Source organism: Sardina pilchardus, chromosome 17, assembly GCF_963854185.1.
Source record: "Sardina pilchardus chromosome 17, fSarPil1.1, whole genome shotgun sequence".
NCBI lineage: Eukaryota > Metazoa > Chordata > Actinopteri > Clupeiformes > Clupeidae > Sardina > Sardina pilchardus.
This window is the reverse complement of record NC_085010.1, coordinates 889,510-902,666: the sequence shown is the minus strand read 5'-3', so window position 1 is coordinate 902,666 and position 13,157 is coordinate 889,510. Positions and strand designations below refer to the sequence as shown.

General features: G+C 40.9%; 2 protein-coding genes across 2 annotated transcripts; both read right to left on the bottom strand.

Moving 5' to 3' along the window:
* Window positions 1-1,971: 1,971 nt before the first annotated feature.
* Window positions 1,972-3,749, bottom strand: si:ch73-288o11.4 (beta-microseminoprotein). The gene is made up of 2 exons (XM_062517723.1): window positions 3,586-3,749; window positions 1,972-2,195 (listed from the first exon to the last, which is right to left on the bottom strand). The coding sequence occupies exons 1-2, from the start codon at window positions 3,699-3,701 to the stop codon at window positions 2,063-2,065; spliced, it is 249 nt and encodes an 82-aa protein (XP_062373707.1). The 5' UTR covers window positions 3,702-3,749; the 3' UTR covers window positions 1,972-2,062.
* A 1,088-nt stretch (window positions 3,750-4,837) lies between these two features.
* LOC134061898 (sphingomyelin synthase-related protein 1-like) lies at window positions 4,838-12,600 on the bottom strand. The gene is made up of 7 exons (XM_062517720.1): window positions 12,521-12,600; window positions 11,271-11,495; window positions 10,427-10,807; window positions 10,122-10,217; window positions 8,468-8,585; window positions 7,446-7,596; window positions 4,838-6,169 (listed from the first exon to the last, which is right to left on the bottom strand). Exons 2-7 carry the CDS (start codon window positions 11,489-11,491, stop codon window positions 5,865-5,867), a joined length of 1,272 nt encoding a protein of 423 aa, XP_062373704.1. The 5' UTR covers window positions 11,492-11,495; window positions 12,521-12,600; the 3' UTR covers window positions 4,838-5,864.
* Between the last annotated feature and the right edge of the window lie 557 nt (window positions 12,601-13,157).

Sequence of the window (13,157 nt, the reverse complement as noted above, 5' to 3'; positions counted from 1 at the left end):
ATTACTCTTTCTGTCCTCCAATCAGTGCAGCCCAACCGAACCAGACATTGCCGAGCGGACAGAAAGGTATGGAGACCATAGACATAGAGACAACCGGAGAATGGAGAATGGAGAAACGAGGGAGGGGCTGGAAAAGTTGCTTGAAACCAAGCACTAAGCGCCACCTGGTGTAAAAGAGGCATGCGGCCTGCAGGCGTGTTGAGATGAATAAAAAAAAGACAGGATCAGGAAAGAGCCACATTTAAATATGTAATTCCTCTTGCAAACACTAATCTGGTTTTAAGCATGGAAGTGTTTCACAAAACAACAACAAAACAAAACAATATAGGCCTACAGCAGGCTATAGTAAAATATAGGCTAGCCTACTAGAATAGAATAGAATAGAATACCTACTTTTTTGATCCTGTGAGGGAAATTCAGTTCTCTGCATTTAACCCAATTTAACCGAATTAGTGAACACACAGCACACAGTGAACACACAGTGAGGTGAATCACAACCCAGAGCAGTGAGCTGCCTGCCCAACCAGCGGCGCCCAGGGAGCAGTGAGGGGTTAGGTGCCTTGCTCAAGGGCACTTCAGCCGTGGACTGGTCGGGGATCGGACCGGCAACCTTCAGGCTACAAGTCCGAAGCTCTAACCAGTAGGCCACGGCTGCCCCCTAATTACTGTATAATGTATATAGCCTAATATATTATGACAAAGTCATTATTGGGGGAATTCTTTGCATAGATTTGCTTTAATCAAAGAGAGGACAATGACAAAGCACATCCATGAGACTCTTCATTCCAAGGAATATGGCAAATTAGAATCAGAATCAGATTTTGTTGGCCAAGTAGGCCTATACTTATACAAGGAATTTGACTTAGATGTTAAAACTCTCTGTAGGCCTACATTTAACAAGTAGACAGGTAACATCAAACAATAATAATATAGACACAGACACAGTACAGTAGACAACAACTACATGTAGGCACATAGACATATCACACTATATTCAAAATACAATATACAAAGGCATAGTATCAGAACAGTAGGCTACACGAGGTGGAGTGTATATAAAGTAAAGTGCAAATGTATGCATGTAATGAGTGCAAGATGCATGTGGGTTGATATGTGTGTAATGTGAGGGATAAGTTGGGGAATGGCAGATGAGGGGGGGTGGCCCCAGTTAACTGCAGTTCAGTATAGTGATGGCAGAGGGAAAGAAACTGTTCTTGTGTCTGGTTGTTTTTATGCGCAGGGATCTGTAGCGCCAGCCGGAGGGGAGGAGGGTAAAGAGGGAGTATGCAGGGTGTGTGGGGTTTTGAGGATGTTCTCTGCCCACTTCCAGGTTCTACTAGTGTGCAAGTCCTGGAGGGAGGGCAGGGGGGCACCAGTGATTTTTCAGCTCTCTTAATTATGCACTGTAATTGTGGCGGCCCCAAACCAAACGGTGATGTGCAAATCTGCACACAGCAGGCTGTCACCACAAACTGAGTAACCGTTCAAGAGGATTAATAGTCCGGGAGGTCACAAAGGCACCTATGACAACTTTGAAGAAGTTCAAATCTTCAACAGCCAAGATGGGAGGAACTATACAACTAAATTCTAGATTCCATGCTTTAAGCCTTAATATGCATCTACTCGATGCTGACTTGATGGGGTGAATATTTAAGCATGTACAACAAGTTTACAAGTTTAATTAATTAATTAATTAACATGACTTTGTAGAAATCTGCTTTCACTTTGACATTAAGAATTCTTGTAAAACGGGGCAAATAAAATTGATCAAGATTCCATTTATAAAAGCGGTAAAAGTGGAAATATCTAGCCTGGCATAGCCATACGTAAGCTTCCGCTCAATTTTCATTTCCCTTCACCGTTACACACGCACACGCACACGCACACGCACACACTCACACACACACCCAACTACAATAAACAGCCAAATGTGGGTATAATCATAGACATGTTTATAAAAGGTGTTTGATATTCTGAAACAATGATGCACACAATAGTATTATATAGCATACAGGAAAGAGAACCTGATTAAAATATATTATTTTGATTCATTCCAGGAGGTTTATTTCAACACGGAAGCAATCGGACCAGGACATTTAACAGATGGGTCTGACTTCAGCACCACCTTGGATGTGCAGGTCTTCTTATCCACTATCTGCTGGCAATCCTCAGGCAACAACATTACAGTTGGGACTCTATTGAAAGTAAACAGTAAATCACATCACTCAACAATCTCAAAGTATTTCATATTCCCTATGCATCCCATGATGATTACAATGGTATCATTAATCTTGTCCTGGGATATGCTGGCTATCTTCTGTAATAAATATAAATGAAACCTAGGATTTTGCCCAGATTGCAGACAATTACAAGGATACAAGGATACAAGGAGTTTTATTTGTCACTTGCATATCATTACCAAAGCAAAGAGCATTTAAGTGCATGTGGGGGGGGGGGGGGGGGATGATGTAGTGTGTAGTGTGTGTGTGTGTGTGTGTGTGTATAAAGTGACATATAAACAGACCTTCACAAGCGTGTGTCAGACAGAAATGTTGTAATGCTTGTAATAAAAGTTACATATAATAGATGAACGGAGTAGTTTAGAATGGACTTGTTTGCTGATGTTAACATAGTATGTATGCAATATTGATCTGTCAAGAACATGCTCAGTTATTTTACAAGCTAATTTCTGCTTGCTATTTTCTGTGTAATCAATATCTAGCCCCTCATCATGGTTATCTGCCACCCACATGAATAATTAAGTGAATGTTATGCTGACAGACTGCCTTACAGCCAAAGACCATTCACAATAGGCTCCAGCAACTTTCCTGCATCTCCATCTCGAAGTGGTAAAGAAACATGTGGAGGGGGACGGTGATCAGAGGGTTTGCATCACAGTCTGTATTTGCATCACAGTCGGGTTCTTTCCACACCTGGACCCAACCCACTCTCCCTCTCGGGTAGAAATCACCCTCACGGCTAAATTGAGCTCTCTTGATTAGTGCATATAGGGTATAAATACAGCACTCAGCTTTGGGACCAACTTTCCTCTCCCTAGTGAAAACAGGATGTGACGTAACCATGGATGTGTACGTACACACATGGAGAACACATTTGTATAAAGAGTCCTCATGATGTGCCGCGTTAGTTGACACACACCATCGGTGCACACTCTGCATTAGAGGGTTTAGAACGCACTACCACTTAACAATTTCCAATTGCCCTTATATATGTGAATGAGCAAATGGAGTGCAACTGGCTAGGGAGGGTGTAGTGTTTAGATTCACGTTTTTTAGTGTCCATTTCAAAGTATGACATTTAAATATGAAGGTGAAAACAATCTGAAGGTGAGAACAATCCTGTTCATGGTAGCTTTGTGGTCATGCACCCAAATGTCCCTATTTAACAAAGCTGAGGTATGTCATCTTTAAAGAGAGAGAGGCAGCAGAATCCATACAGGTGCAAACATAAACACAGATACAGATGTGTTTACCTCTCCTGATAATGACAATGGCTATTTTACTACCCTTGTCTTTTTTTACAATAGGCTGTAACAGCATGATACCGAGGGGGTTTTGGACTCACGTGTTGCAACAACCAGCACCACCTGCTGTGCAGTCACAGGAATAGCAATTCTCAGTCACCCAGGTAGAACCAAATGGATGGATTTGCCCTTTGCTGTCCTGGCAACCTGAATGCATAGACAGATGCACAGGAGGTTAATTAAGTTAGAGCTGACATATAGTCCAATCCTGATATTTTTCCTCTGGAGAAGATAAGGACACACATTGGCCTACACATACGTAAATACTACTACTACTACTACTACTATAATAATAGTAATAGTAATAATGATGATGATGATGATGATGATGATGATGATGATGATGATAATACATATCATTTCTATAACACTTTTTAAGACACTCAAATAAGCTTAATAGACTTACATGACTTACACATGGGTTGACATAACCCTGATAGATATGGCCATGGTACATTCTGTTTTACATTGTCCCTTTGTTCTGATTAGCACAGAAACCAGTATCTGACGTACCTGTTGGTAGTTCGTTGATGTTTTCAATATTTAGTGGCTCAAAATAGCACTGGCCAGATATCGCAGCCACGAAGCACAGGAAAGTGCACAGTCTAAGGAAAGAACCCTGAGAGACACAAAAGATGTGAACATGCCATAGTGTTGAGCTGTGTGACATGTTGTACTTCAAGTTTTTTTATTTTAAATAATTACTTCAATCTCATTTTGATGGTATAGTGACTTATAATAAAACCATGCATTAAGGTACTGCACTAACTTTGGTCTACTATTCAGGAAATGTGACCCAATATGACTTTTAGACACTTCAGCATCATTTTCCAATATGCAGTTCGATAGACTTTCAAATCTGTACATTGACAAATGACACTAAAGGGGTACCCAGTACCTCACATTGTTATAGTAATATCAATTCTCTCACAACTCAGACAATAAAGTGAGTGTGGCTTTTTTTTCTTACCATGGTTGTAGTAGTAGAGAGGAGTTTCAGTAGATGTGCTTGCACTGGTTGTGCTTGACCACAGTCAATCACTCTCATTTATACTTCTTCTGATCCCTCCTTCCCAAACAGTCTGAAGTGGTCAAACCCTTAAAATAAACAATTTGAAAGACTGACCTTTATTGCCTCCTCTGATTGTCTATTTGTTTAACCCAAAAGTGTGGGTGGGGGAAGGTTAAGAAAGGTGAGCAGTGCGCATTGATGAGAGCGAGGTCAGCCTATTAGCTGGTTTGATTTGCATTGAGCTCAATGACAACGAGCATCAAACAGGCTATTTTAATTCCAAAGGCCTAGGGAACTTTATCAGGATGCATATCTGGATCCATGAAATAACTGGCCTTTAAAAATAAAAAATCTCCCAAGGCCCCCCTTTTACAAGATGTCTTATTAAACCCATCAACAAAACTACAGCAATTGTACAAATAAATCAAGCTCATCCTCCCCACACAATGTGGTTGTGATGGACCATACATTGTGTGAAAATTGCATTTGCAACAGTCTGGTCTCAAAGCAGTCACAACAATACTTGCAGTTGCCTTACAATGTCTAGGAGTTTCCAATGCTTTGCCCCATCTTTCCGTTAACCTCTAGTTAACGCTCAGCACCTCTGTGTTTTTAAAACCTGATTATGTCTCCAGGTGTTGTGATTTTGGGTCAGGCTAGTTTTACAACAAGACAGAATGCGCTTCAAAGAGCCATGACCCATACATAGCTTAAAACTTCCGTCTTCACTAACCCATTGACTGTAGTTCTGTGGAGATGAGCAAACATCATAGGTGGCTTCTCAATATCTTGGTTCATCCAATGCCCTTGTTTTGTTTGAGACACCGCTGTTGAATGTCTAGCTTACTCTCTCTGAGCTGTAGACTAACCCCATGCTTTCTAACCGGCACCAAGAACAAACCTGCCCAACAATATCCATATGCTGCATGGCAATTTGAGCATGTCATTTCTGTGAAATCATCAGATATTGTGGCGGAGGACAAAGGGACTGAAAAAAAAGTAACAATAACTTTTTATTTCATGTGTTCTTGTATTTGTGTTTTGGTCTTAAAATACATAAAGTGCATTTGTTGAAGTGAAAGTAAAATACCCTTTACAGTCTTAATATTTCATAAGATCTCCTTGGCTCAGAATCCATAAATATAACATAAATAAATAATATTCAAGATTTGTCATTGTTATGAATAGGGTTCAAATACTAGTATTACTACCATGAGTTAAATAATATAGAGGGGTAAAACATTATCTATGCAGTATCCTTTAGACAGTCATCCACCCACAATGGAAACATACTTTGTTCCTTTGTTTTTAACCGATAATTATCTTCAGAAGATGTGGTCTTGGGAAAGGCCAGCAGTACCTGTTGGGTACTGGGCCATCCACATTGCACTCAAAGAAGGAGAAGAGGGGGAACCAGACGCGTGCGCGGCGGCTCCTCTGGTAGGCCCGTGTGTTGGAGAGTGTGTGGTAGTAGAGGAACAGGCGCGTGGTCAGGTAGAAGGCCACAAACACATCAATGGAGTAGTGCTCGTGTGCGGCCAGGATGAAGAAGATCCCAAACAGATTCAACACCCAGGACACGGTGTGAACAAAGTACCAGCCTCGAGGAGTGTCTGCGATACACACACACACACACACACACACACACACACACACACACACACACACACACACACACACACGCAGATGTATTTGTGTTACATGTTAACTCAGAAACAACCTCACACAAACACACTGAAATTCGTGCACTGTAATGTGGCTCTCAATATGAATGTGTGTTGCCAGTATTATTATTATTATTATTAAGGTTTATTTAGATAGGGACAGATACAAAAACATAGACAAGCTTAAAAAGTCATCTGATGCATGCATCATAGCATTTTTAGCTGACGCTAATTTACAACACTTGTCCCTAGTAGGGCTTTTTGAGTAAAAAATAAAATACAGATTGGCAACATTTAAAAATAGTAAATAAATGGAGTAAAACAGAGTAAATGGAAAAAGGAAAAAAAGTGTGCAAGAGAAAACAAAGTGTAAGAACTAAAAATGATTGCATTGTTGTTCCTGAAAGAGCCACAATTTGGTGGTTTTTTTGAAGGTGGCTAATGTTGGAATTGATTTCAGGTTGTCTGGCAGAGAATTCCATAATTTTGCCCCTTTCACAGAAAAGGCAGTTTGGGCAAATGATGTTCTACGGAAAGGGATGCTACAATTGCCTTTTGATGCTGCTCGGGTGGTAGATCTACTACTTTGCTGTTTTATTGTTTTGCAAAGGGGTAGAGGGGCAGTGTTGTTCAGGCATTTGAAGACCAGTTTAACAAAGTGCAGGGATATGAAATTAGCAAAACTTAAAATCTTGTGTTTAGTTTTACAGTGATGGTACCTAATTCTCTTCTTGTCCAGGACTTTCAGGGTTCGGTTATACAGACATTCTATGGCCTTAAGTGATGACTGGTGAGCTTGAGACCATGTGGTTAAACCAAAAGATATATGTGAAAGAATCATAGAATTCATTAAAATAAAAGCACAGTCATAAGTCAGGCAGTTTCTTATCAACCTAAAACAGCCCAAGTTGACCTTAATGGATTTACACATTTTCTTAATATGACTTTTAAAATTCAACTGATAGTCTATAATTATTCCCAGATATTTCACTTCTGGTACTTCTGGTATTGACTGCCATTCTATGTTCTGCAGCAGTTAAAGGTTTATTTTGAACAAATGTCCAAACGTTTGCAGACCATATACCTGAATTTTATGACATAATGATTGATGTCAAGTGAAAGATGTACAGTACGCACACAAATACACACACAAATACACACACACACACACACACACACACACACACACACACACACACACACACACACACACAAGGATACTTACATTCTGTGATGAAGAAGTTGAGCATGGTAAGGACTACTGTGTGCCCACTGAACATATAATCTCCACAGGTGTGCACTCCAGTCAGGGTCATTCCAAGGCCAGACCAGATAGTCAGGGCTCTCTGAATCTTTCCCCAGTTGTCCAGATACTCCTATCCACAACGCACACAGACACACACACACACATATGCAGATATACACATTAACAGCCATGTCAAATGCCAATGTCTGTAACCTGCCACATTGGACACATTACTATGGAGCTTAAAAATGTATACATCGTGGAACAAAAAAAATATTCACAGGGCTGGGTGGAACTGTTTGGGCAATGGTGAACTAGGCATAACTGGCACAGCCGACTTCATTCTACCCACAAGATCATTGTACCTACTAAAGACATCTAAACTTTTGCATGCAGATTACTTTACAAAACGTGTTGCTGTGCAACCACAATGATAGTGATGAATGAGCTACGCTGCCTTGACTTACTCCAAACTACTTCAACAAAGCTCTCATAGATAAGAGCTTGTTCACGCCCTAACTTTAAATGGATATCTTCTTATGGGGTAATTTATCAGTGCCGTGTATGCATTAACAAGTGCGTAAATTGTATGCGTAATCACTTCTACGCTATGCCCATGATTAATCAAAATGATTGGCCTTATCCCTTGGGGCAAACAGAGTCATGGGTTTGATTAACATTTCATTCATTCACATCCACATTTATTGTCAATCTCCCAAAAAGCTAAAGGCAGGCCTGTGACTATTTGTGCTTGTGCTTTTCCAAGTCTTTGTCACATATTGACAAAGGGTAATTTATCAACACTGTGTTAAAGGAGAATTCCGGTGTGATATTCATGATACCGAGTGTGAGCGTTTGTCTCAGAGCTGATCTCGACCTGCCCTCTGCACTCTTCAATATCACAGCGGAATTCTCCTTTAAAGAAACTATGTACCGGTATGTGTGGTCCATGTAGATTTGGAAAAGGGTTTGCGATGTGTGCGAGTATCAAGGTTAGGTACCTTTGCTGAACACTGTAAATGAACTCCTGGCACCGAGAGCGATGTAATGAGCATGGTGACGCATCTCAGGAGAAAGACTGTGCCCATCAGGGAGCACAGACGGCGGAATAAAATGGACCTGAAAGACAGACCACAGTCACACAAGCACAATCTCAATGAGTTAATAAAATGGACCTGAAAGACAGACCACAGTCAGTCACACAAGGACAATCTCAATGAGTTGAACAAAATGGACCTGAAAGACCAATCACAGTCACACAAGCATAATCTCAATGAGTTGAATAAAATGGACCTGAGAGACCTTCACAGTCACTCAAGCACAATCTCAATGAGTTGCCCTGCACTGTTGAACTCTTTTGCTTCTGCTTTCAGTCGCCACCTCCACGGCTGTGTTTACAGTAAACAATTGTAACTATGGAAGACATACAAATGTCATACAAATGAATATGGTTGATGTGGAGAATTGTTGACTGTTGTCCTTAACTTGTTAGTTTTATGTCCTTTTTTGTAAAGTACCCTGGAGTTTTTGACAGTCACAGTTGAGTCACAGCTCAGACCAATTATATCACTGGATGTTTAGACCTTATCAGAGTGCGTGGGCTCCATGTGAACAAACATCCATGGCTGGCATTGCATGTGCTTCAGTCATAAATTGTATTGTACTTCTAAATGGCAACAGAAACTACCTAGAACAATTGAGTTTCACTTGAAAGCCGCAGTCAGCGAAGTTGCATTGTTTGAGTTTATGTTTATATTTGTCAGAAGTTTAAAAAACAATGTACATTACATTTGAACGAAAGACCAAATGAAACGCACCACAGACATAGCTGACGCCTACCGCCAGAATTCCCAGGGAACTCCACGTAAAGTTTTGTTTTTGTTTGGGTGACAAGCTGCCCAAACTTTGTTTGTTTCCAGTTTTCGGAGCCTGAGTTGCCTATAAAGACGAGACTTTTTTTTACAGTGTACTCACAGAATGGGCAGCTAGTGGTGGTGAGATAATTGCTGAATGTGACAAAAAAAACGTTAAGACTTTGAATTGCATAAAAACTGCACCTTTAATTTGATCAACCTCTCATTTTTACTCCTGTAAGTATATAATGTTAAATGGTAAAATGTATGACCATAAATGTTTTTTCATGTCCTTGTCCATGTCCATATTTGTATGTCCTTTATGGTATGTGATGCCTAACAATTCATGTTGCACAACACATCCTTCCTCATTCATATATTTTTGTACCAAAGAACATCTACAAAACCAGCTGAATCAACTGAAGTAAATGGACATCGATTCAATATTGCCACCCCACCCTAAACAGGATATTAGCTGTACAGCAGCTTAACAAATCTTTACTCTGCAAACATAACCACAGCTCACTCCTGAGGTAGCCTAACATTTCATAATAGCAAATACACATAAAATATGGGCCAAACAGCTTCACACAAGGTAACACCCTAAGCTGCCATGACTGATGCTTTACCGGAAAGCAAATGTTTCTCTAAATCATTCTCCAGATAGCTTTTAAGTAAATTCCCATGCCTGGTCTGAAAAGAATATGAATGTAGCAAGGAAGAGACACGTGACTCTATGAAGATGTATAGGTTCTATACAGTGTATAGTGTGCACCATGTCTAGCATACTGTATGCATATACCTGTGTTTATGTAATAGCAGCACCAGGATCCACATGATTCCAAGGGTTAGTCCACATACTTCAGCCATGGCAAAGGCCCATGGGATTCTAGGCACACTGTGGAAGATACAGACGACATGAGAACTTTGGCTGATTCAGTGCACACATCAATTACGAATAACTGTGGAAGAGGTCTGTGACACAACATTATCTTAAATATCCCCAGCAAATACAGTAGCCGACTGCAAAATACTAAAATATGCACCACTCAATTAAAAACTAAATATCTTTCTTAGGTTTCCATACACAGATTTATGGGGACTTACCTGTCCAGGAAAATATCAGGAAGGGGAGGATATGTGCGCATATCAGGTACCCTCTCATGTACAATCACCATGACACAGGCGGAGGCACCGCAAACAAACACGAAATAGACAACGCTGAAGGCCGTCTTCCAGTACTCAGGATCTAACTGTGCATCCCTCCATTTCCCATTGGAGTAGGGATGCCAGTGCTCCGGGCTTGCATTGTGGTGATGGTGGCCATTTGCCTGGCAGGGGCCCTGTAGTCTGGACGTCACCTTGTCCTCACATGCGCCCCTGTGTTGGTGTCTTCCATTGTATTCCATGGTGGCTCCAATTACAGGTGCTCCATCCAAGTGGGTGATCCCTGGTTCAGGCATAACTGAAGGATTCTTGCTCTGCAACCTGTGTTTTGAAATGCTTTTTAATCATACCGCTCTTCAAGGGAACATGTTATGTAGGTTTTATGAGTCAATATACTCACAGCAATACCTATGCACACTATCAACAAAGATCGTCTCTGATTAAGTTTGACGTCCTGTGCTGTGCCGGAATGTTACATTTAGTGTTTAGTTAGTGTGTTTAGTTTAGTGTTATTATATGGCAATGTTGTCTTGCTGCATTGTTTTTCTGATGAAATATGCCTATAAAGTAAGAGCTAGATTGTGGTTTCCCTGTTCAGTGTCTCTATGTATTCTAAGACTTTTACTGGACAATTACTGGGCCATAAAGCACAAAAGACCCAGGAGTATCGTTTTGTCAAAAATGATCTCAGAGCTCTCAGAGACCACGAACACAACATCTGGGTCTCATCTATTTGAGTACAGCCCAGTCTGTAATGAAGTGTTCCACTCTAGTGTGTTAGTACCTGTTCACGGCCAACATGAGTCTCTTAATGTCCCCCAGCACGGTCATCTGCAGTGGAGGAGTGCGCAGGTCGGTCTCCCTCAGGCTCAGCAGACTCGGGCCGTCCAGGCGGTGTTGGTCACATAGCAACGGCACATAATCAGGGAAGCCCTCTGCTTCCAGCCACTGGCCCACCTGCTTAACAGTCCAGCTGCTCGCGTCATCCTCTGTCTGGAGAGCCATCTCCCTGCACAGAATGTAAGGAATACCATACAATCATGTGGACGTCAGTGTAATGCCCACCGTGAGAAATAGATGCAATGATGGAAAAAAAAAAAACACATCGTACATCCAGGACTGGGAAGTCCCCTGACGTAACTGAGAACATGTATCTCTGATTGACAGAAAATACTGAGTGACAACAAGGCAACCATTACTGCTTGTGAAATAAGGAAAGGATGTGCTGCACCTGTGTGTTCATCCATCCATACATTCTGAATAAAGGATGTACGTTTCATGTCATAGTACAAATCAAAACCAATACCCTGCTACAAACATTACCCTCTGTACACTGCTCTATGTTAACCAGATACTACTGACTATAACAGGCTAATGTCATATGATGTGGCAGACGTTGCTTCCTTGTTTCATTTGTCAGCTGGCAGCCCACTGTTCACTGTTCCCACTGTCTATCAACTGCCATAGGCTATTTATATTGCTATTTATTATTTCTATACTGCTGTTTATCTGATGTAACCCATTCAAATGAGGATGCTACTTCCCCTGTGATCTACCTATGTCACTGTCATCAAGGAATGCAATGTACTGTATGTGCTTGCATACATAGAAATATATTATAATAGCTACACTTACAAGTAGCACATCTCCAGGTTATATCACCTAGATTACACACAACACAGTACGGTAAACTTCCACTGGATGAGAGACTGCTGAAGAAGGAAACAGGATGCTTGTAAGTTTAGCTATTTTACATTTCACCCTCATTCTCATTCACAAGTACCACTGTGTTGTGTATGGTCTAGTTGATATGACCTGAAAAGACCAGAAGATGTGAGTCCTCTCCAAGATCTTTATTAACAAACATGGTAAATCTCATGTACAATGTGTACCGTATGTTACCTGGACCAGTCACAATAGCTTTTTCTACACTTACACAAACAAAGCTCACAGATTTGGGTACAACCATAGATACAACAGTGCAAATCCTAAATCAAGTGCAATTGTTATTATTGCTATGGATACCTGACTTACCCCCTTTGATGTGTGTGGTCCTGTGGCAGTGTGCTCTGGTGTGATATGTTTGCACTAGCATGTGGTGTGGGATCTCCGGGTATCTGTAGGATGGTCTTGTGGACTGTAGCACAGCTGATAGCATCTCCATTCCAAAGTCCTGCCTCTAATCAGCCAAGCTGAGTAAGCATTCCCTCAGATAAAGTACAAATTACACAACACATTTATACACACCACACACATACACAGAGAGAGAGAGAGAGAGTGTGTGTACTGATTGAGAAAAATAATTTGAACAGGCCTACAGATGACCTCAACCCCTTTCATGGCTATTGCAAACAACTGCAAACACACATACCCACACACACAAGGTCACTAAAATGGCTATGTTCAGGCAAAAACATTGTTTAGTCTATACATCATCAGGTTGATCCTGAATGAATTTGAGGGGGGGAAAATGCATGATTGCAATGATAACTATTCAACAGAAATAATGACTCACCGTGGTTGTGTAAATACGTACAAACCTCTAAGCTGATTTGCATAGGACAATTCGTGGCAAAATAATAGCACAGCAAGTCAGTAATGGGATCATATCAGCGCAATGCATCATGCACAATCACATACTGTAGAAACAAAGACATATCCAAACAGCCTG